The 24,294-nt window shown below is 41.5% G+C and overlaps 1 protein-coding gene across 3 annotated transcripts in view; it reads left to right on the top strand.

Annotated features, from left to right (window-relative positions):
• The first annotated feature begins 6 nt into the window (after positions 1–6).
• The window catches only part of GPR89A (G protein-coupled receptor 89A), a 52,141-nt gene continuing 27,853 nt past the window's right edge, over positions 7–24,294 (top strand). For 2 of the 3 annotated variants that reach the window (XM_014532336.1, XM_005884959.2), the window contains exons 1-5: positions 7–155; positions 17,440–17,499; positions 18,904–19,007; positions 21,699–21,805; positions 22,158–22,259. In XM_014532336.1, coding sequence (XP_014387822.1) covers positions 114–155; positions 17,440–17,499; positions 18,904–19,007; positions 21,699–21,805; positions 22,158–22,259 — 415 coding nt within the window. In that variant the 5' untranslated portion in view covers positions 7–113. Of the gene's footprint in view, positions 156–17,439; positions 17,500–18,840; positions 19,008–21,698; positions 21,806–22,157; positions 22,260–24,294 lie in introns of those variants that run through there. The other variant, XM_014532337.1, reaches the window with a different exon arrangement.

Below are 24,294 nucleotides of genomic sequence, written 5' to 3'. Positions count from 1 at the left end.
AGTCCCCGCCGACGCCCGGGGCGAAGGCCACAGAGGTAAGGGGCTGGGCAGCCCGAGCTGCTGCGGTCGCGGGGAGCGGGCAATGGAGGCACGCGCTCTCCCCGCACGTCACCATGAGTTTCCTAATAGACTCCAGCATCATGATTACCTCCCAGGTGAGCCCCGCCTCCTGCCCGGGCCCCCGGCCTCACTTTTCCGACCACAGAGTCGTCTCCTTGCGGCTCAGCGGTGCGGGCTGGCCGGTGTCTCGCCGCCTGCGCCGCCTCGACCGTGCGCGGAGCTCGGGGAGGGCTGGGCGTTTGCTGCGTCCGGCTGTCCGCCCTTGTTGTCGGGAGGCGGCCTGCGGCAGTCGCACCCCACCCAGCCTCCAGCCACTCTCCCTGCCCCCCGCTTTCTTGTCCTGTTTTGGACGGGGTCGGGCGGCCTCAGAGAGAAGGGAGCGGTCCCCGAAACTTCGACTGCGCCCCTGACCCATGAATCGGGGAAGGTGTGGTTCCGGCGCCGTGCGCGGCGGGCCAATCGGAGCCGGCTCCTGGGGACACGTGGGCGCTGCTGGTTCGCTGTCAAACGCTGGATCCCAGTGTGGACGGTTTGCCGCTGTCACTGGAGAGATCCCCAAAGTGCTAGGTTCTTTGGACGAGAGCACAGCATCCATCCTCTCTTGGCTGCCCGCGCTGTTCGGGTCCTGCCGAGTTCATAGCTGGATCCCCCTCAGGTGCAAGCACGCAGTAAACATTTGTTGGCCAATATTTGGAGAAGCTCGCACATCTTCCCCTCCCTCGTTTTCCAGTAATTTAAACTACCTTTTATTTTTTTACACTTCTCTTGGATTTATTGGGGTGACTTTGGTTAATAAAATTATATACGTTCCAGGTGTGCAATTCTATAATATATCATCTGTATACTGTATTGTGTATTCATCACCCTAAGTCAGTCCTCTCCATCACCATTTCTTTCCCCTGTACCTCCTTCTGCCTTACCCTACCCCACTTTCCCTCTGGTAATCACCATACTGTTGTCTGAGTCTATGAGGGTTTTCTTGTTTGTTTGTTTCGGTGTGTGTGTGTGTGTGTGTTTTGCTTAATTCCTTCACTTTTTTCACCCAGGCCCACGACCCCCTTCCCCCTGACAACTGTTAGCCTGTTTGTTCTCTATGAGTTTTTTCTATTTTGCTTGTTGGTATTATTTTGTTCATTCGATTCCACATATGAGTGAGATCATATGGCACCTGCCTTTCTCTGACTGGCTTATTTCGCTTAGCAAGGTGCTGTATAGGTCCCTCCATGCTGTTGCAAAAGGTACTATTCCATGGTGTAGATGTATCACAGCTGTTCTATGTTATCCACTCATCTATTGATGGACACTCAGGCTGCTTCCAAATCTTGGCTGTTGTAAATGACGCTGCAGTGAACATAGGGCTGCATATATTCTTTTGAGTTAATGTTTCAGGCTTCTTCAGATAAATTCCCGGAAATGGAATCATAAGGCAGTTTCATTTTTAATTTTTTGAGGTTAACTCCATACCGCTTTCCACAGTGGCTGCACCAATCAGCCTTCCCACCAACAGTGCAGGAGGGTTTTCTCTGAATCCTCGCCAGCACTTGTTGTTTTTGGGTTTATTGAGGATAGCCATTCTGACAGGTGTGAGTGATAGCTCATTGTGGTTTTAATGTCCATTTCTCTGATGATTAGTGATGTTGAGTATCTTTTTATATGTGTGTCAGCCATCTGTATATCCTCTTTGGAGAAGTGGCAGTTCAGCTCCTTTGCCCATTTTTTAATTGCATTGTTTGCTTTTGGTGTTGAGTTTTATAAGTTCCTATAAATTTTGGATATTAACCCCTTATCAGATGTATCATAGGTAAATATATTCTTCCGCTCAGTGGGTTGTCTTTTCATTTTTGTTGATGGTTTTCTCTGCTGTGCAAAAACTTTAATGGATGTAGTCCTATTTGTTTATTTTTTTCTTTTGTTTCCTTTGCCCCAGGCAATGTATCAAAAAAAATGTTGCTATCAGAAATGTCTGAGATCTTACTGCCTCTGTTTTCTTCTAGGATTTTTATGGCTTCAAGTCTTACATTATAGTTTTTTATCCATATTGAATTTATTCTTGTGTATGGTTTAAGATGGGGTCTAGTTTCATTTTTTTGCACATATCTGTTCAATTTTCCCAACACCATTTATTGAACAGACTGTCTTTACCCCATTGTATGTTCTTGCCTCTGTTCTGTTCCATTGATCTATATGTCTGTTCTTAGGCCAGTATCGTGCTATTTTGCTCACTATGGCCTTGTAGTATAGTTTGATATCAGGTCATAGAATTCCTCCAAATTTGTTCTTTCTCAAGATTGCTGTGGTTATTCGGGGTCTTTTGTGGTTCCATATAAATTTTTGGAATATTTGTTCTAGTTTTGTGAAATACACCATTGGTATTTTCATAGGCATTGCATTGAATCTATAGGTTGCTTTGGGTAGTATGGACATTTTAATGATGTTAATTCTTCCTATCCATGAGCAAGATATATGCTTCCAATTATTTGTATCTTCTTCAGTTTCTTTCTACAATGTCTTATAATTTTCTGAGTACAAGTCTTTTACAGCCTAGGTTAAATTTATTCTTAGGTTTTTTGTTTGTTTGTTCTAATCCTCACCCAGGGATATGTTTTCCTTGATTTTAAGAGAGAGGGGAACATCAGTGTGAAATAGAAACATCCACCAGCACAACCTAGGTATGTGCCCTGACCAGGAATCGAACCCACAGCCTTTTGGTGTATGGGATGACAATCCAACAAACCAAGCCACCAAGCCAGGGCTTTTATTTTATTTATTTTATTTTATTGATGTAATTATAAATAGGATCGTTTATTTCATTTGCCTTTCTGATAGTTCATTGTTGATGTATAAAAATGCAACTGATTTCTGGGTATTTATTTTGTACCCTGCTATTATACTGAATTCATCTATAAGTTCTGGTAGTTTATTTGGTGGAATCTTCAGGGTTCCCTACATATAGTATTGTGTCATCTGCAAATAATGACAGTTTTACTTCTTCCTTTCTATTTGGACGGCTTTTATTTCTTCCTCTTGTCTGATTGCAGTGGCTAGGACTTCCAATACTTATGTTGAATAAGAGTGAAGAAAGTGAACATTTCTGTCTTGTTCCTGATCTTAAGGGAATGCTTGTAGTTTTTGCCCATTAAATATGATGTTGGCTGTAGGTTTGTCATATATGTTCCCTCTATTCCCACTTTGCTGAGAGTTTTTATCATAAATGGGTGCTGGATTTTATCAAATGCTTTTTCTGCATCTATTGATATGATCATGTGGTTTTTATCTTTCATTTTGTTTATGTGATGTTTTAAATTTATTGATTTGCAGATATTGTACCAACCTTGCATCCCCCAAATAAATTCCACTTGATAATGGTGTATGATCTTTTTAATATATTGCTGGATCTGGTTTGTTAACATTTTGTTGAGGATTTCAACATCTGTGTTCATCAGAATATTGGCTTATAATTTTTTTTTTGGTAGTATCTTTATCTGGTTTGGAATTAGGATAATGCTTGCCTTGTAAACTGAGCTTGGGAGTCTTCCCTTCTCTTGAATGTTTTTGAATAGTTTGAGAAGAATAACGTGTTAGTGCTTCTCTGAACGTTTGGTTAAATTCACCTGTGAAGCCATTTGGTCCAGGGCTTTTGTCTGTGGGAAATTTTCTAATTACTGCTATGATTACACTAGTTGTAAACTGTCTGTCTACATTCTCTGATTCTTCCTGACTCAGTTTTAGAACATTGTATGTTTCAAGGAATTTGTCTGTTTCATCCAGATTGTCCAATTTATTAGTATATAGTTGTTTATAATATTTTCTTTTATTGTTGACTGTATTACAGATGCCCCCCATTTTCCCTCCTTTTCCCTCATCCTCCTATCCCCCACACGAACCCAGGCCTTCATCACACTATTGTCTGTGTCCATTGGCTATGCATATACAGTACAGTGGGGCCTTGACTTACGGGTGTCCCAACTAACGAGTGTTTTGGGATACCAGCTGTCTCTCGGCCGATTTTTTGCATTGAGTTGATAGAGTAATTTGAGTTAACGAGCTCCTTAACGAGCTCGGTCTCTGAACGAATTAAACTCTTAAATCAAGGCCCCACTGTATACACATATGTTATTTGGTTAATCTCTTCCAGTCTGCCCCACCCCCGTCCATTCGGAGATCTGTCACTCTGTTCCATGCATCCATGTCTCTGCACTATTTTGTTCACTGGTTTATTTTGTTCAATAGATTCCAATGTAAGTGAGATCATGTCATATTTGTCTTCCTCTGACTGGCTTATTCCGCTTAGCATAATAATCTCCAGATCCATTTATGCAGCCTCAAGGATAAAAGAGCCTTCTTTTTCATGGGCACATAGTATTCCATTGTGTAAATGTACCACAGCTTTTTTTATCCACTCATCTGCTGATGGGCAGTTGGGCTGTTTCCAGATCTTAGCTATCGTAAATAGCACTGCTCTGAACATAGGGGTGCATATATTCTTTCTGATCGGTGTTTCAGGATTTTAGGATATATTCCCAGAAGTGGGATCGCTGGGTCAAACGACAGTTCCATTTTTAATTTTTGAGGAAACTCTACACTGTTTTCCATGGTGGCTGCACCAGTCTGCATTCCCATCAGCAGTGCACTAGGGTTCCTTTTTCTCCACATCCTCTCCAGCACTTGTTTATTATTTACGGATGGTAGCCATTCTGGCAGGTGTGAGGGGATACCTCATTATAGTTTTAAGTTGCGTCTCTCTGATGATTAGTGAGATTGAGCATTTTTCATATGTCTGTTGGCCGTCTGTATGTCCTCTTTGGAGAAGTGTGTATTCAAGTTCATTTTTTAATTGGATTATTTATCCTCCTGGTATTGAGTGGTATAAATTCTTTATATATTTTGGATATTAACACCTTACCAAATGTATCATTGCCAAATATATTCTCCTCTATAGTACTTTTCTTTTTCATTTTATTGATGGCTTCTTTGGCTGTGCAGAAGCTTTTTACCTTGATGTAGTCCCATGGGTTTATTTTCTCCTTTGTTTTTCTTGCCCTAGGAGATATGTGGTCAAAAATCCTACATGAGATGTCTGAGATTGTCCTACCTATGTTTTCTTCTAGGATTTTTATGGTTTCATGACTTACATTTAAGTTTTTTATCCATTTTGAGTTTATTCTTGTGTATGGTGTAAGTGTGTGGTCTAGTTTCTTATTTTTGCATATACCTGTCTAATTTTCCCAACACCATTTATTGAAGACACTCTTTACTCCATTGTATACTCTTGCCTCTTTTGTCAAATCTTAATTGACCATAATGGTGTGGGTTGATATCTGGGGTCTCTGTTCTATTCCATTGATCTGTATACCTGTGCCAGTACCAGGCTGTTTTGATCACAATGGCTTTGTAGTATACTTTAATATCTGGTATTGAGATCCCTCCAACTTTATTCTTCTTTCTCAAGATTGCTGAAGCTATTCGGGGTCTTTTTAGGTTCCATGTAAATTTTTGGAATAACTGTTCTAGATCTGTGAAATAGGCATTGGTATTTTAATAGGTATTGTGTTGAATGAATAGATTGCTTTGGGTGGTATGGACATTTTAATGATGTTAATTCTTCCTATTCATGAACATGGTTTCCATTTGTTTGTATCTTCCTCTACTCATTTTTTCAATGTCCTATAGTTTCCCTGTAATACAGGTCTTTTACCTCCTTGGTTAAGTTTATTCCTAGGTATATTTTTTGTTGTTGTTGCAGTGATAAATGGGATTGTCTTTTTGGCTTCCCTTTCTGAGAGTTCATTATTGGTGTATAAAAATGCCATCGAGCCCTGACCGATTTGGCTCAGTGGATAGAGCGTCGGCCTGCGGACTGAAGAGTCCTGGGTTCGATTCCAGTCAAGGGCATGTACCTTGGTTGTGGGCACATCTCCAGTGGGGGGTGTGCAGGAGGCAGCTGATCGATGTTTATCTCTCATCGATGTTTCTAACTCTCTATCCCTCTTCCTTCCTCTCTGTAAAAAATCAATAAAATATATTTTTTTAAAATGCCATTGATTTTTTGGATGTTTATTTTGTATTCTGTTACTATGCCAAATTCATTTATTAAATCTAATAGATTTTGGTGGAGACTTTGGGTTTTCTATGTACAATATCAATGACAGTTTTACTTCCTTCTTTCCAATTTGGATGCCTTTTATTTCTTCTTCTCTGATCACTATGGCTACAACTTCCAGTACTGTGTTGAATAAGAGTGATGAAAGCGGACATCCCTATCTTGTTCCTGATCTTAAGGGAAACACTTTTAGTTTTTGCCCATTGAGTATGATGTTTACTGTAGGTTTGTCATATATAGTCTTTATTATGTTGAGGTATGATCCCTGTATTCCCACGTTGCTGAGATTTTTATAAATAAGTGCTGAATTTTGTCAAGTGCTTTTCTACATCCATTGATATGATCATGTGATTTTTATCCTTCATTTTGTTTATGTAATGTATCACTTTTATTGATCTGTGAACATTGCACAAGCCTTGCATCCTCAGAATAAATCCCACTTGATTATGGTGTATGATCTTTTTAATGTGTTGCTGGATCCCATTTGCTAATATCTTTTTGAGGAGTTTAGTATTTATGTTCATCAGGTATATTGGCCTATAATTTTCTTCCTTGTGGTGTCTTTATCTGGTTCTGGATTTAGAATATGTTGGCCTTGTAAAAAGAGCTTGGAAGTCTTCCTTCCTCTTGAATTGTTTGGAATAGTCTAAGGAGGGTAGGTGTGAGTTCTTTTTTGAACGTTTGGTAAGACTCCCCTGTGAGGCCATCCAGTCCAGGACTTTTGCTTGCTGGGTATTTTTTTTTTAATTACTGCTTCAATTACATTAATTGTTATCGGTCTATTCAGATTTTATGATTCTTTCTGATTGAGTTTTGGAGTATTTTATGTTTCTAGGAATCTGTCCATTTCACCCAAGTTGTCCAAACTTTTGGCATATAGTTGTTCACAGTATTTTCTTACAATTCTTTGTATTTCTGTGGTGTCCGTTGTTACTTCACCTCTTTCATTTCTGTTTTTATTTGGGTCCTCTTTGTTTCTTCATGAGTCTGACTAAAGGTTCGTCAATTTTATTATCTTTTCCAAGGATCAGTTCTTGGTTTCATTGATCTTTTGTATTACTATTTTAGTCTTTTTGTCATTTATTTCTGCTCTGATCTTTATTATTTTCTTCCCTCTGCTTCCTCTGAGCTTCTCTTGTTGTTCTCTAATTATTTTAGTTGTAGTGTTAGATAATTTATTGGAAATATTTCTTATTTCTTGAGTTAGACCTGTAGTGCTATGAACTTCCTTCTCAGGACTGCTTTCGCTGTATCCCAAAGATTTTGGATTGTTTTGTGTTCATTTTCATTGTTTCCAGGAAGTTTTTAATTTCCTCCTTTATGTCATTGCTAACCCATTCATTGTTTAGTGACATGCTATTTAGCCTCCATGTGTTTGGATGGTTTTAAGAGTTCTTATTGAAGTTGATTTCTAATTTCATACCATTGTGATCTGAGAAGATGATATGATTTCAAACTTCCTGAACTTATTTAAACTTATTTTGTGTCCTTACATGTGTTCTGTCTTTAAGAATGTTCCATGTGCACTTAAGAAGAATGTATATTCTGCTGCTTTGGGATGACATGTTCTGTAAATATCAATTAAATCTATCGGATCTAGTGTGTTATTTAATATCACTGTTTCCTTGTTGGGTTTTTGTCTATAAGATTTATCCAGTGATGATAATGGGGTATTAAAGTCCCCTACAATGACTGTATTGCTATCAATCTCTCCCTTAAAGATCTCTATATAAGGGCTTTTATATTGAATGCATATATGTTTACTATGGTTATATGCTCTTGTTGGATTGATCCCTTTAGTATTACGTAGTAACATTCTTTGTCTGTTGTTATAGCTTTTGTTTTAAAGTCTGTTTTGCCAGATATAAGAAAAGTGACAATATTTAAATAGCTCTTTTTACTCAATGTAGAAATAAAGATGTCAGTGAGGAAATTGGCATTGCATGTAGCCTCTAAGACTTTTTTTTTGTCTAAAGTTTTACATATGTCTCCTTTTTCCCCAGTTGACCCCCTCCATCCCCCCACTTCTAAGACTTTTAACATGGATGTAATTGATTGATAGGTTGAACCAAGAAAGTGGCTTTCTGATATTTTATGCCCTTTAATACTTTAACTTTTACACATTGCATTTCACATGCAGTATTAAATTCTTAAACCTGTTCTTACAAATGAGAAACAAAGACCCAAAGAATTCATTGCATGAAATGTTCTATATCCAAATATTTATGTGGCTAATTCATCATTATTTAGGTATCAGTAAAAATGTCACATTGTAAAGGCTTTACCTGACTCCCCAACCCCTATCAAAGTAGTCTCTATTCCAGCCACCTACTATCTCATTTCACTGCTTATTTTTATTCTTTTAAATACATTTTTATTTATTTCAGAGAGGAAAGGAGAGGGAGAGAGAGATAGAAACATCAATGATGAGAGAGATGCATTGATCGCTGCCTCCTGCACGCCCCACACTGGGGATCAAGCCCATAACCCAGGCATGTGCCCTGACTGGGAATCAAACCGTGACCTCCTGGTTCAGAGGTCAATGCTCAACCACTGAGCCACGTCAGCTGGGCTCATTTCCCTGTTTTAATTTTTTCTTAGCATCTATCACTATTGTTTGTGTTTTTGTTAAATGTAAACTCCATGAGGTCCAGGATACTCTCTTTCTTGTTCTCTGCTGTAGTCCCTAACATCTAGATCAGTTGCTGATAGTAGAGGCCTAGTAAATATTTACTTAGTAAAAGCCCCTGTCTAGAGAGATGCAGTTACCTTAGAAACACCTGCCCCTCATTTTTCCTGATTTATATGAACTGAGAGATTTATTTGAAATGAAAATCTGAAATTACAGGTCATAAATTAACGAAGCTAGTCAGCCTCAGGTAACATCTTGGTGTAGAGATGTTCACCATGTCACAGGATAAAGTTCAAATTCTTAATATGGCTTGAGTCTTATGATGAAACCCAGCTCTTACCTCTCCCGCCTTGGCTCTCACCATTTTTCACTTTACCTTATACTGTAGCCATCTACTTCCTTAACCTCAGATTTCCAGTTTGTTCTCTTTCTGGACCTTTCACCCATACCCTCCACCTCCTTCTCCTGGCTGATTCCTTCAGATTTCAGCATGAACATCCAAGAAGCCTCTCCCAGATTTGACTACACGTCCCTATACATATTTCCATAGTACCCTACAGACTTTCCTTGTAACATAATTACATGTTCACATTGTTTTGTAATTACTTGTCTTTCTCTTCCATAGATTATAAACTCCTTCAGAGCAGTCCACCATTCTGTTCCTGGGACCTGGCACATAGTAGACACCAATAAATATTTGTTAAGTGAATAAAATGGTAAATAAATGATCCAAGAAAAGGGTCTTTTTCAGGGAGTTCTTTAATAACCAGCTTTTTTTTTTAAATCTGGAACTAATTTTCAATGTAGGAGTGATTTTGTTAATAAAAGCAACTGTTATCTAGCTCACATTTTGAGCCTTCTATGCAGTCATAAGACTTATCAGTTCCAAAGTCCCAAGGTCAAGACTGTACAATTTTTAAAATATTAACCCTCTTTTTTGAATAAGAAGCTGTGCACCTTTTATTTGCAAAACTATTTGAAAATCCTTTTTTTCTTTCTGCTTGTTTTTTAGATTCTCTATAATTTTACCAGAATTTATATTTATCTTGGACTTAACTCTCCAGTTGCCATTAGTATTATTATTATTATTATTATTAATATTCTTATTAGTTGGGTAAAAGTCTTAAGCTTTTTTGTCATTGTGAAAGGAGCCCACAAAGAAATATTAAAGGTATAGATTTCTTTTTCTTTGTCTTCCATTTCCCATCCTTTCATATTTATTTTCATTTGTGCTTGTTTTCTTTTTCTTGTTTAAAGATCCATTTCAGGGTGCTCTTAGTGTTAATATTCTCTTTTTTATCATCTATCTTCATCATACCACTCCCAGTCCTAGATGCCTAACTCCCCCAACTTCAGACATGACTTCATAAGTCCTCTAAACTCTCAATTTAAATGTCTTCTCGTAATAATTTATAATAGCCAAAGGGTCTCCTGGGTAGTCTAGGGGTATTTTCTCCTAATCTGTTCAACCCTTTTCTTTTCTGCCTGGATTCATATTTTGAAACTACTTTCTCATACCTCCTTGTTTCTTTACCTACATACAAAACTCTACACTTGGGTCACTGCTGTAGTTAGTCCATTATTCATTCAGGGCCTGAGGGCTGATGTAGAAAATCATGCAGTTGTGCAGCTTACCAATGCCATGAGTGTAAGGACACTGAATCGTGGTGTGTTTTTCTTGACCTCAATTAGCTACTTGCTCCATTCCCCTCATAATTTCTCTGAGTCTTTATCTCTCTCTTCCAAGTCCTTTTTTTCCATCCTCACCTCTGTTACTCTTAGCGGATGACCTTACCTCCTACTTTATCAATAAGAGTGAGGTCAAAGGTGTGATCACCTTCTACTTCCTCCCTCTTAACCTAGGCCAGGGGTGGGCAAACTTTTTGACTCGAGGGCCACAATGGGTTCTTAAACTGGACCGGAGGGCCGGAACAAAAGCATGGATGGAGTGTTTGTGTGAACTAATATAAATTCAAAGTAAACATCATTACATAAAAGGGTATGGTCTTTTTTTTTTTTTAGTTTTATTCATTTCAAATGGGCCGGATCCGGCCCGCGGGCCGTAGTTTGCCCACGGCTGGCCTAGGCAGTTACCTATATCCACAGCCATTCCCCACTCCTGTCTTCCACGTCAGAAAGTCAGGTGCTCCCTACACCTACTGAAGACCATTTTCTCCACCTGTGCCTTTGATCGTGGAGCAGCTAATTGTGAAATGGTTAAAACAGGGGTCCTCAAACTTTTTAAACAGGGGGCCAGTTCACTGTCCCTCAGACCGTTGGAGGGCCGGACTATAGTTTAAAAAAAAACTATGAACAAATTCCTATGCACACTGCACATATCTTATTTTGAAGTAAAAAAACAAATGTTTTCGGCGGGCCGCATGTGGCCCGCGGGCTGTAGTTTGAGGACCCCTGGGTTAAAAGCACACGCTTTTAGACTCTGTCACACAGACTTCAGATTGAATCCTGATTCTGACACCTTTTGTAAATGGATTAACTTCTGTAAGACTCAACTTTCTCTGAAATGAGGACAAACCTGCCTTATCAGGTTTTCCTGATGTAATGGCTTTACAACACTAAGCACTTAGAGTTCCTGGAATATACCAAATGATCACTAAAGGAAAGCTACTGCTAATGATAAATTAATAACATCATCAACTCGGCCCGTTACCGGAAAGGGGACCTGGCCTGAGCGGGGCTGCCTGGGCCCACAGGGTGGTGTGCGGGTTCTGGGCTTTGTGCAGGGAATATTTCCCAGCCCGAGTCCAGGTGAAATTTGGAGGATGTTCATTAAAGCTGGGGACAGTGGAACAGGAAGGGCTGGGGAAGTGAGCTCACTAAGACGTCCTTGGACAGGTTCGGGGGTTTGCTCAGGGTGAACCGCCACTGCCCGTTTCTGCCCTGGTTACAAGCCTTGGGGGTCCCTTAGTTTAGGAGATGCATGCCTGTGGGGGGTGAGGGGGAGTTAAGGTGCAGGCGCGCTCCTGGGAGAGAGTGTGTGCACTAGACCTTTGGTTTGAGGGGTTTTAAAGGCTGGGCATTTAGGGGAGGATCTCAATAGATTGTTCACCAGCTTTATGCTGATGAACCAAAATGAGGTTTGTTCTCTTCATCTGTCCTTGGTTGTGGTTGGCAAGTGGCACTAATTGGATTTCTGATATCTGTCTCCCTGAGTAAGGTGATTTAAGCTATTTACCCTCTGGTTGGGGAGAAGTACAATCCATCCATATATATAAAAGCCTAAGTGACCAAACGACCAGTGGACTGGTCGCTATGATGCGCACTGACCACCAGGGGGCAGATGCTCAATGCAGGAGCTGCCCCCTGGTGGTCAGTGCACTCCCACAGGGGGAGCAACACTCAGCCAGAAGTCAGGCTAAGCTGTCAGTCGGACATCCCCCAAGGGCTCCCAGATGGCGAGAGGGCGCAGGCTGGGCGGAGGGGGACCCCCCCCCCCCCAGTGCACAAATTTTGTGATCCGGGCCTCTAGTTTACTCATAAGTGTCCCTGGTTTAGGGAAGACAGGATTTACTAAATGGCTGCAAACTGCTGTTTAACTGTCTGTTTCCCTGTTCTGCTTGTCCTTGCTACTGGCCTGTCTCAGTCCTCCCGTGTCCCATCAGTTCCTTCTGTTTGTTTATCCTCTTACTCCACTGCTTTCTTCCTCCTGGCTGTGAACTTTCCCTTACCCCCCTCTCTTCTCTGGGCTCCTACCTAATGTTTTCTCTCATCCGTGGCTCTGCCTCGGGTAATCTGAGCTTATGGTCTCTGTCGCCTCATCCCGGCCTGCTAGTCTGGTTCCTGCCTCCATCTCACTATTCAGTCTGTTTTCCTTAAGGTCAGCACTGACCTCCGAGTTCCCGAATCCTGTGAACACTTTCCAGTCCTGCTTCAAACTCTATGCCTTTGGTTTGAGGATACCACACCTTCCTGGTGGCGGTTGTTCCTCTGACCGTTCCTCTCCTTCTTCCTGGTCTCTTTCCATCCCTGCCCTCCAGTGCCTTCTTGTCATATTGCTCCCTCCCTCTACATACTCTTCCTGGTGGCTTCACTGCTTTGGTGGTTTCAACTCAGGTGTATCTCAGCCCTGCGCTCACACTCTGTCCTTTATGTTGACCTGGATGGCCCTTAGGCACTTAGCGTTTCTAAAAGTGAACTGCTCATCTTCCCATCCCCCACCTTTTCTTCCTCCAATCTTCTTTGTGTAAATTGGGCGCCTCACTCATCCTTGATGCCTCCCTGCCGATTTTACCTTCTAAGTGCTCCTTAAATCTGTTGCCTCCTCTCCACCAGTGTCTTAATTCAGATCTTTATCATCTCTCTTCTGCAACAACCTCCTGTAGGTTTCTCTTTCTACAGTGTTGTTTCTTTCAAATGTATCTTCAGTGTAGCCACCACAGTGCTCCATATAAGACCAACTGAGCCGTATCTTTTTCCCACTGAAATGGCTCCTCATCCTCTATAGACTATAATCCAAGGTCCTTAGGGTGGCCTTCAGGGCCTCTCTCGCCTCATTTTAACCACCTCGTTCTTTGAACTTTGCTTTCCAGCCATACCAAACCATGTGTTGTTCCCAGTATATGTCTTACTGTTTCTTACCTCTGTGTCTTTAATCGTGCTCTTGGCTCTCTGGAAAGAAAGTCCTGTCCTCCTGCCCCCACCACCTGGCTTTTGCCTGCCTAATCCTTTTTCATCCTTTAGCAGAGTGATTTTTTAAATATTTTAGGAGTGATGGAAAACTTTGAATATGTGGTGAATACCTGAGAACCTCTCTTTGGAGAAAATGCATATAATCCCCAAATTTGCACATGATGTCAGGTTTTTAACCCAAATTAAAACCTCCTTCAGTTAAGGTATTATCTTCTCCAGGAAAATCTGTCCTAACCCACTACAGACTGGTCTGGTCTCCCTTTTTCATATTCTTTTACCATACCATGTGCATATTTCCCTCACTGCATGTCCGATGTTACATTACAATTACTGATTTAGTGTATTTGCCACTATACTTTGAGCTCCTTGAAGGTAATGACTATCTTGCTCATCTTTGTATCACCAGGACCTTGCACAGCACATGGGAATTATTACACACACAAAAATTAAGGTTGAATATTCCTAAAGAACAAACCGGCATTTAGCAAACATAGCAAACATTTATGGAGAGCCTGCTATGTGCATGCATTGTGCTGGGCACTGAGGATTCACAAGACAAACATGATCCTTGTCCTCACCGAACTTACTTACAATCTAATATCTAAAAAAAAGTGTGTGTCTGTATGTACTTATTTTTTACTATGTGCAGTAAAAGAGCATGCTTCCACCTCTTCCCACCTCCCCTGTCATTCCTCCCCTCTATCACCAGCTTTTAGTTAATTATATTCTACTAGAGGCCTGGTGCACAAAATTCGTGCACTTGGCGGGGGGGAGGGGTGGTCACTCAGCCCGGCCTTTGCCCTCTCGCAGTCCGGGACCCCTCGCTCCTTACCACCCACCTGCTCGCTGCTCCTTAGCGCCGCCACAGAGGTGGGAGAGGCCCCGCCACTGCCGCTACGCTCGCCAGCCAATGGCCCAGCTTCTGGCTGAGCAGCACTCCCGCTGTGGGAGCGCACTGACTACCAGGGGGCAGCTTCTGAATTGAGTGTCTGCCCCCTGGTCAGTGTGCATCATAGCAACTGGTTGTTCCGCCGTTCGGTGGATTTGCATATTAGGGTTTTATTATGTAGGATTATGATTTTAGTTCTAGTATTTCTTTCTATGTTTAAATATCCTTTGTACTTTTATATATCTTTATATAACTTTATACCCTTAGATGTTCTTTTACATCTATTAGTTGACTTATCAGTTTTAATATTCTTTGGACTCATGTTATGAAAGATAAGTTAATCAGTACATTGAAGCGACTTCATATCTTCTCTCCCCTTATGTTTATCCAGCATTAATAGTGACATTATTTCTAAGTTGTTTTTTTACATTTTTTTTTACTTATTTTTACATATTTTTAAGTTGTTTTTGACATGGGTCTGTGTTTTTAAAAATTTACCCTTGCCTCTAGTCTTCTTTTCTGTGGTTTTCTAGTTGTTTTGTAGTTGACTGAAATTCCCTAGTTTTTCTTTTACTCCACCTTTCCCTGTTCAAACTTTGTGCCTCACTGTCCCTGAGTAAAAGTAGCAAGAATATTAACAGCAACATTTATTGGGTACTTAGTGTGTGCCTGGTGCATTTATTATTTGTTTTTCTTTTTCTTCTTTTTAATTTAGCTTATACAACTTTATCATCAATAAGTGTTTGATTTTTTTAAAAATTTCTCCCATCCCTGCTCCTCCCTCCCCTTTGGCAACCATCAGCTTGTTCTCTATAACTATGCGTCTGTTTCTGTTTTGTTTGTTCATTTGTTTCGTTTAGATTTCACATGTAAGTGAAATCATGACCATTCCTCCTTCTTCCTGGTCTCTTTCCATTCCTGCCCTCTAGTGTCTTCTTGTCATATTGCTCCCTCACTCCACATGTACTAGTAAGTGAAATCATATAGTATTTGTCTCTGTCCGACTTTTTATCTTAGCATAATACCCTTTAGGTCCATCCATATTGCAAATGGCAAGATTTCATTCTTTTTCTTGTTGAGTAATATGAGAGAGCGAGAGAGATCATCTTTATCCATTTATCTACTGATACATAGCTAGTTTACTTCCATATTTTGGCTATTACTGATAATGCTACAATGAACATAGGGGTGCATGTATCTTATAGAATTAGTGTTTTTGTTTTCTTCAGATAAATACCAAGAAGTGAAATTGGTGGGTTGTATGGCAGCTCTACTTTTTATTTTTTGAGGACTCTCCATACTGTTTTCCATAGTGGCTGCACCCATGTACAATCCCACCACTGTGCATGAGGGTTCCCTTTTTTCCACATCCTCAACAACACTGTCATTTCTTGATTTATTGATGGTGATCATTCTGATAGGTGTAAGCTGGTATCCCATTGTGGTTTTAATTTGCATTTCTCTGATGATAGTGATGTTGAGCATGTTTTCATATGTCTGTTGGCCATCTGTATGTACTCTTGGGATAAATGTCTATTCAGGTCCTTTGCCATTTTTTAATTGGATTGTATGGGATTTTTGGTATTAGATTTTATAAGTACCTTATATATTTTGCATATTAACCCCTAATTGGGTGTATCCTATCCCATTGGTATAATATCTTTTCATTTTGTTGATAATTTCCTTCACTGTGCAAAAACTTTTTAGTTTGGTATTTTGATGTTTTGTTGGGAGTTTAAATCATAAATGGATATTGAATAAAAATGTATGTATTTAAATTAAACATTGAAAAAGTGTATGGTAAGTGCTTTGATAAGGGAAGTAGGGGTAGAATAGGGATCGTATAAAAAGAGCAACTTGTTTTTATGTGAGAGGAGGCCTTCCAGAGGTATATGGAGACCTGGAGGGTACGTAGGAGGGGACTGGAGAGAGTCTGCAAAGGTCTTAATACGAAGCAGTGTTGTGTCTAAGAGCCAAAGGCAGCTCCATGTGGCTGAAGCTAGGACTTTGGTGGGTAGGAGCAGCACAGCAAGAGGAGGAGTCTCCGTTAAACTGTGCCCAAGAGTTCGCCCTTGCTCCTCAATTCATTGGGAGGCATAAAGAATTTTATTCTTCAATAAAGTTCCTAGCCAGTATAAGAAAAGAGGAGTGTGAGAGAGAGAGAGAGAGAGAGAGAGAGAGAGAGAGAGAGAGAGAGAGTGTGTGTGTGTGTGTGTGTAGAAGGTTCTATTTACTAGTGGAAAACAAACCAGCTTCCGAGCACTGAACAGAGCTGCCATGTGGCTACTGCCTCTGATGAACCAAACCGACAGAGTGGTATCATGCAATCGCTTGGATTTACACTGAGATGGAAACCACGTCATATGGATTAGGAGGATGGTACAGAAGCTAAGAAGGCCCCACGAAGGAAAACATAAAAAATATCACTCTTTCTACTACTTTTCTTGGTCTTTTTTTTAAATCTTAACTTCTTTCCCATGAAGTTGTTTGTTATTGTTTTTTAAATACTTGCAAACAGGGATCATCTGTAAAACAGCAAGTTTCACTGACTTTTTTTTTGTTTGCTAACTTCTCTGGCTCATAAAAGGATTATCATTAAGATTACAGGAAAGCCCGACTGGTGTGGCTCAGTGGTTGAGCGTTGACCTATGAACCAGGAGGTCACAGTTCGATCCCTGTCAGGGCACATGCCCAGATTTCGGGTTCATTCCCAGTGAGGGTAAGGGGGAGGGTGCAGGAGATAGCCAATCAATGATTCTCTCTCATCATTGATGTTTCTGTCTCTCTCTCTTTCCCTTCCTCTCTGAAATCAATAAAATATATTTTTTAAAGAAAACTTAAAAAAAAGATTACAGGAAAAACATATACTTTAATTTTTGTCTAACTTAAAACACATTCTAAAACATGGATAATTTCAAAGATTGAAGAGTATTTTAATATCTACTCCTAATGTTGAGGATTTCAGTAAATAGATCTTTTATGAGTAGATCTCATCTTTAATATCTGAAATAAACTATCTATTTAGCAGACCTTTTATCATAAAATACTGTATATAAGGCATTTATCAAAAGATATGTATACTGACTTTCTATCTTCTTTTTCCTTCAGATACTTTTCTTTGGATTTGGGTGGCTTTTCTTCATGCGCCAACTGTTTAAGGACTACGAGGTGAGAAGAGATCATTTTGATGATGCTAATATTGTATGAATTTAAATTGTTTTAAAATGGGGCAGAAAGAATACCTCCATTAAAAAAAGGTCATGTTAAATAAACCAGACAGAGAAAGGTAAAAAAAAAAAAAAAAAGAAAAAAAAGAAAGAAAGAAAGTCATGTTCACTTCCAAGACAGAAGTTTTTGTCAAATGAGTCCTATGTAATTCTTAACTTGGAGAATATGATTAGGCTTAGTTGGGGTTTTTTTGTTGGTTTTTTGTTTTGTTTTGTTTTGTTTTGTTTTGTTTTGTTTTGTTTTGTTTAAGCAAGTCGTGTATATAGCCAAGAAGCCAGGAACAAGAAATGCCACGCCTTGGTGACATCAGTGTGCACATCAAAAGCAAACAGTTATTCTTTGGGAAAGAACTATAATACATTGTCTGTAAATTATATTGTGTGTTCACCACCCGAAGTCTACTTCTGTCACTATTTATCCCCCTTTACCCTCTCCTACCTACCCCACCCCCCTTTTCTCTGGTAATCATCATACTGCTGTCTGTATCTATGAGGGTGGTGTGTGTGTGTGTGTGTGTGTGTGTGTGTGTGTGTGTGTGTGTGGTTTTTTTATTGCTTAATCCCTTTATCTGTTTCACCCAGCCCCCCATCCCCTCTCCCCTCCGACAGCTGTCAGTTGTTCTCTGTATCTATGAGTCTGTTTCTGTTTTGTTTGTTTATTTATTTTGGTCATTAGATTCCACAAATAAGTGAAATCATATATTCGTCTTTCTCTGCTGACTTAACTCACTTAGCATAGTGCTCTCCAGGTCCACCCATGCTGTCGCAAAGAGTAAGAGTTCCTTCTTTTTATGGCTGAGTACTATCCCACTGTGTAAATGTTCCACAGTTTTTATCCACTCATCTACTGATGGGCACTTTGGCTGCTTCCAAATCTTGGCTATTATAAATAGTGCTGCAATGAACATAGGTGTGCATATATTCTTTCCAATTAGTGTTTTGTGTTTCTTCAGATATATTCCCAGAAGTGGGATCACTGGGTCAAAAAGGAGTTCCATTTTTAATTTTTTTAAATTTATCTTCATTGTTGAAAGTATTACAGATGTCCCCCTTCCCCCCACCCCATTGACCCCCTGTACCCTCCTCCCATCCCCTCCCCCAGGCCTTCACTGCACTATAATTTTTTGAGGAAACTCCATACTGTTTTCCACATGGTACACCAATCTGCATTCCCATTACCTACTTTCATCTATTTCTTTAGCTCCAGGCAAGTTACTTTTGTGGCCCTCTTTCTAATGACTTGAGAATTTCTTCAAAATAAGTTTTCTGGCTTATAACCAGAAGATTATCAATTCAGCATTTCAAACAAGAAAATGACCCTCAGTCTCTGCTTGGCTTTGAACAGGTACGTCAGTATGTCGTACAGGTGATCTTCTCGGTGACTTTTGCATTTTCTTGCACCATGTTTGAGCTCATCATCTTTGAAATCTTAGGCGTGCTGAATAGCAGGTGAGTAAGCGTATTAATTGGCTTTCTTCTTGAAGAGACCCATGTGATTTTCTTTGCAGGAAATGACTTTCTTGGATCCCATAGCTGAAAAAATCCAACATGTGGGTAGTTTAGTCTCAGTGCTATAATAACACCAAATATGGGTGTCAACCAGCTAGTAACTGGTTTGACAAAGATTGTGAAATAGCAGGGAAAAGGTCTGACCATTAGCTCTGAGATATTAATTGAGAATAAGTTCCTAAGAGCCTCATCCTACCGAGGCTTCACTCCGAGAAGTTTTACTTTTTCTCAGCTGTTCTCTGACTGAATTCCCGTAACGGCCTTCCACATTGTGCTGGTGATTGAAAAATCTCTACCTGAGAAGATCAGAATTCCTCCAAATTAGTTAAGGGTTTCTTTTTAAAAATAGATATATATATATATATATATTTTTTTTTATTGATTTCAGAGAGGGAGAGGGAGAGAGAGATAGAAACATCAATGATGAGAGAGAATCATGGATCGGCTGCCTCCTGCACAACCCCCACTGTGGATTGAGCCCGCAACCCAGGCATGTGTTGAGTACGGAGGCAGCCATCAATGTTTCACTCTCACACAAATGTTTCTCTCTCTCTCCCTCTCCCTTCTTCTCTCTCTAGAAATCTATTTAAAACTCTTTACAAAAATAAAAGAATGACTGGAAACAAGATTGAAAATAAAGGTGGGATGTTTTTGGCTGCAATGCTACAAATTAATTCATCCTTAGAGAACTTAGATCTGGGTGCCTGTGGTCTGGGAATGCAGAGTGTGATAGCACTTGCTACAGTCCTAACTCAAAACCAAACAATTAAAGGAATAAACCTAAACCGACCTGGACTGGAAGAGTCCACAGTATACGGGACTCACATGTCTGAAAAGGGGCTTCTGTCTAGGGTATATAAAAGTTCTTACAACTCAATAATAAAAGGGCAAATAACACAACTGAAAAGTGGACAAAGGATCTGGCTAAGCCTTTCTCCAAATAAGATGAAAAGGCCAATAAGCACAGGAAAAGATATTCCACAGCAGATCAAAGAAACTACAATGTGATACCACTTGACACCCACCGGGATGGCTATAATCAAAAAGACAGTAATGCTCTAGCCAGGTTGTTCAGTGGTTAGAGCATTGGCCTGTGGACTGAAGAGTCTCAGATTCAATTCTGATCAAGTGTGCGTATTTCAGTTGCAGGCTCAATCCCTGGCGCTGGTCAGGGGCACACATGGGAGGCAACCAATCTATGTTTCTCTCTCTGTCTCTTCCCTCCCTCTCTAAAAAAATCAATGGAAAAAGTATCCTCGGATGAGGATTAACACACACAAAAAAGACAGTAACAAGTGTAGACAAAGCTACGGAGAAATTGGAACCCTCATACACTGCAGGTAGAATTAAAATGGTGCAGCCACTTTGGAAAACAGTGGTAGTCCTTAAAAAATTAAATACAGAGTTATCATATGACCCAGTAGTTCCACTCCTAGGTATTTAATAAAAATAAAAACATATGTTCACACAAAAACTTATACACAAATGTCCATAGCATCACGTTTATAATAGCTAAAAAGAACAACCCAAATGTCCACCAACTAATGAATGGATAAACAAAATGTGGTTTATCTGTACAATGGAATGAAAATTATCCAGCCATAAAAAGAAATGAAGTATTGATAGATGCCACAGTATGGATAAACCTTGAAAAATTATGCTAAGTGGCCCTGGCTGGTATTCTCAGTGGTTAGAGTGTCAGCCTGTGCACCGAAGGGTCTCAGGTTCGATTCCTGTCAAGGGCACATCCCTGGGTTGCAGGTTCAATCCCCAGCCCCAGTCGGAATGCAAGTGGAAGGCAACCAACTGACGTGTCTCATCAATGTTTCTCTCTCCCCCTCTCTCCCTCCCTTCCACTCTCTGAAAAAAGATCAATGGTAAGAATATCCTCAGGTGAGGATCAACAAAACAGACAAACAAACAAAAATTATGCTAAGTGAAGGAAACCAGTCACTAAAGACCTCATATTACACGATTCCATTTCTAATAAATGTTCAGAATAGCAAATCGGTACGGACAGAAAGTGTCCTAGGGCTGGGAAGGTGGTAAGAAGGGGGAGTGACTGCTAATGGGTATAGGATTTCCTTGTGCAGAGTTGAAAATGTTTGAAATTAATTGTGATGGTCACACACTCTCTGAATATACTAACACCCATTGACTTGTATACTTTATTTTTTTTCTTAAATTTATTTTTAAATATATTTTTATTGATTTCAGAGAGGAAGGGAGGAGAGAGAAATAGAAACTTCAATGATGAGAGAGAATCATTGATCGGCTGCATACCACACTGGGGATCGAGCCCGCAACCCAGGCGTGTGCCCTGACTAGGAATCGAACTGTGACTTTTTGGTTTATAGTTGATGCTCAACCACTGAGCCACACCAGACTGACCCCCACCGCGCCACAATACTGAGACCTGCCGCGCCGCGAGACCCATCAGTGCACCTCATGGTGACCGGTCGTTTGGTCGTTATGGCCACTCTATAAATGAGCAGGTAGTAACAGCCTAGTTGACTAGCTAGATGGGTATATTCAGTATTGAGTTCAAAGAGCAAGAGATCCTTGGAAGACTAACGAGAGTGACAGCTGCTGCCCTTCCCTCCTGGTGACGGGCTTTGCCGTGTCTTGCAGCTCCCGTTACTTCCACTGGAAACTGAACCTGTGCGTCATTCTGCTGATCCTGGTCTTCCTGGTGCCTTTCTACATCGGCTATTTTATTGTGAGCAACATCCGCCTGTGTGAGTGTTTGACCCTCAGGAGCTGTTGTTTGGGGCCACCTCACACACAGCATCTTAAAGGCTTGGCACAAAATAAATATTGAATAAACAGTTAGGTTATTTGTCCTGCCACAGTTCTGGTTCTGGTTCTATCAGATCATCTCCCATAACTCAACCCACAGCTTAATTTAATCAACCATAAACCAAACTCTTAAAGTGGTAAGGATGCTTTCTCTAAAAATAACGTTCCATCGCTCATTTGCCAAGTGAACAAGCCAGCCAAATATTAATTAGTGTTATCCCATAGCTTTTCAGTAGAGCAAGCTCTTTAGCTCGTATCTATTTAACCGTAGTCTTGTCTCCTCTTTCTCAGTGCACAAACAGCGACTGCTTTTTTCCTGTCTCTTATGGCTGACTTTTATGTATTTCTTCTGGAAACTAGGAGATCCATTTCCCATTCTCAGCCCAAAACACGGTGAGTGTGTATGTGTTGGGGGGAGAAGAGGAATGGGTTGTTTATAATTATCTGATAGTGAAAAAATAATAATTTTTAAAAACTTCTGGTTGTGAGAAATATAGCAAATTAAGTCTCTAAAAGTTTTCTGGTTTTGAACCAAATTGTCCCTTCATCCTAGGAGGTGTCACATGCTGGTTTTTGGAACAGACTTCTTTCATTTCAGAATAGGAGTTTTTGACCTTAGAGTAGTGAATAAACTTCAAGGGAGTAAGGAGTGGACAAAGGTGTCTTTAACTTCAATGTCCTGATACTATATGTAGATTATGGGAATATATTTGTATGTGTATTTGGAGGTGGGATGTCCATAAGCTTTTACCAGATTCCCAAAAGGGTCTGTGACCCAAAAGGACACTGCTAAAGTGAGGCTAAAGATTCTCTTCAGGGGGTATATGGATTTGGGGAAAGAGCAGTGAATAAAACACAATTTAGTGAAAATAGAAAATTTTCTAAGAAACAGTATCTCTCTTCACACAAGAAAGCTCATTTTAAATCCAGGAACAGGTCATGAACAGTCCTAATTTCTCTGCTAAAAGCAAACAAAAATGTCTTGACTAACAAATTCTTCCAGGACTACTTCACAAATACATATACAGATCTGTCTAAAATCAATTAGCTCACCTGTAATAAACATACTAGAGCTTTCATACTGGAGCTTTTAAACTATATATATATACTAGAGGCCCGGTGCACAAAAATTTGTGCACGGGGGGGGGGGGGTCCCCCAGCCCAGCCTGTGCCCTCTCGCAGTCTGGGACCCCTCAGGAGATAATGACCTGCTGGCTTAGGCCTGCTCCCGGGTGGCAGAGGGCACGCCCAATCCCTAGGTGCAGCCCCTGGTCAGGCTCAGAGCAGGGCCGATTGGGGAGTTGGGGCTCCGCCCCCTGTCACACACAGAGCAGGGTCGATCAGGGTGTTGGGGAGCTCCCCCCTGTCACGCACAGAGCAGGGCCCATCAGGGGATTGAGGAGCTCCCCCCTGTCATGAACAGAGCAGGGCGGATCAGGGGGTTGGGGCGCTGCACCCTGTCACACTAAGGGCAGGGCCAATGGGGAGGTTATGGCTCTACCCTGTCACACACAGAGCAAGGCCCGTGGAGGGGGATTGGGGCGCCACCCCCTATCACCCTCAGAGCAGGGCTGATCAGGGGGTTGGGGCGCCGCCACTGTCACACTCAGGGCAGGGCCGATGGAGAGGTTATGGCTCTCCCCTGTCACACACAGAGCAGGGCCCGTGGGGGAGGGTTGGGGCGCCACCCTCTATCACCCACAGAGCAGGGCCGATCAGGGGGTTGGGGCGCCACCACTGTCACACTCAGGGCAGGGCCGATGGAGAGGTTATGGCTCTACCCTGTCACACACAGAGCAAGGCCCGTGGAGGGGGGTTGGGGCGCCACCCTCTATCACCCACAGAGCAGGGCCGATCAGGGGGTTGGGGCGCCACCACTGTCACACTCGGGGCAGGGCCGATGGAGAGGTTATGGCTCTACCCTGTCACACACAGAGCAAGGCCCGTGGAGGGGGGTTGGGGCGCCACCCTCTATCACCCACAGAGCAGGGCCGATCAGGGGGTTGGGGCGCCACCACTGTCACACTCGGGGCAGGGCCGATGGAGAGGTTATGGCTCTACCCTGTCACACACAGAGCAAGGCCCGTGGAGGGGGGTTGGGGCGCCACCCTCTATCACCCACAGAGCAGGGCCGATCAGGGGGTTGGGGCGCCACCACTGTCACACTCGGGGCAGGGCCGATGGAGAGGTTATGGCTCTACCATGTCACACACAGAGCAGGGCCGATCAGGGGGTTGGGGCGCCACCACTGTCACACTCGGGGCAGGGCCGATGGAGAGGTTATGGCTCTACCATGTCACACACAGAGCAGGGCCGATCAGGGGGTTGGGGCGCCACCACTGTCACACTCGGGGCAGGGCCGATGGAGAGGTTATGGCTCTACCATGTCACACACAGAGCAGGGCCGATCAGGGGGTTGGGGAGCTCC

Source organism: Myotis brandtii, unplaced genomic scaffold, assembly GCF_000412655.1.
Source record: "Myotis brandtii unplaced genomic scaffold, ASM41265v1 scaffold882, whole genome shotgun sequence".
NCBI lineage: Eukaryota > Metazoa > Chordata > Mammalia > Chiroptera > Vespertilionidae > Myotis > Myotis brandtii.
Note: the sequence above shows the minus strand (reverse complement) of the source record. Positions and strands in the feature narration are given on the sequence as shown.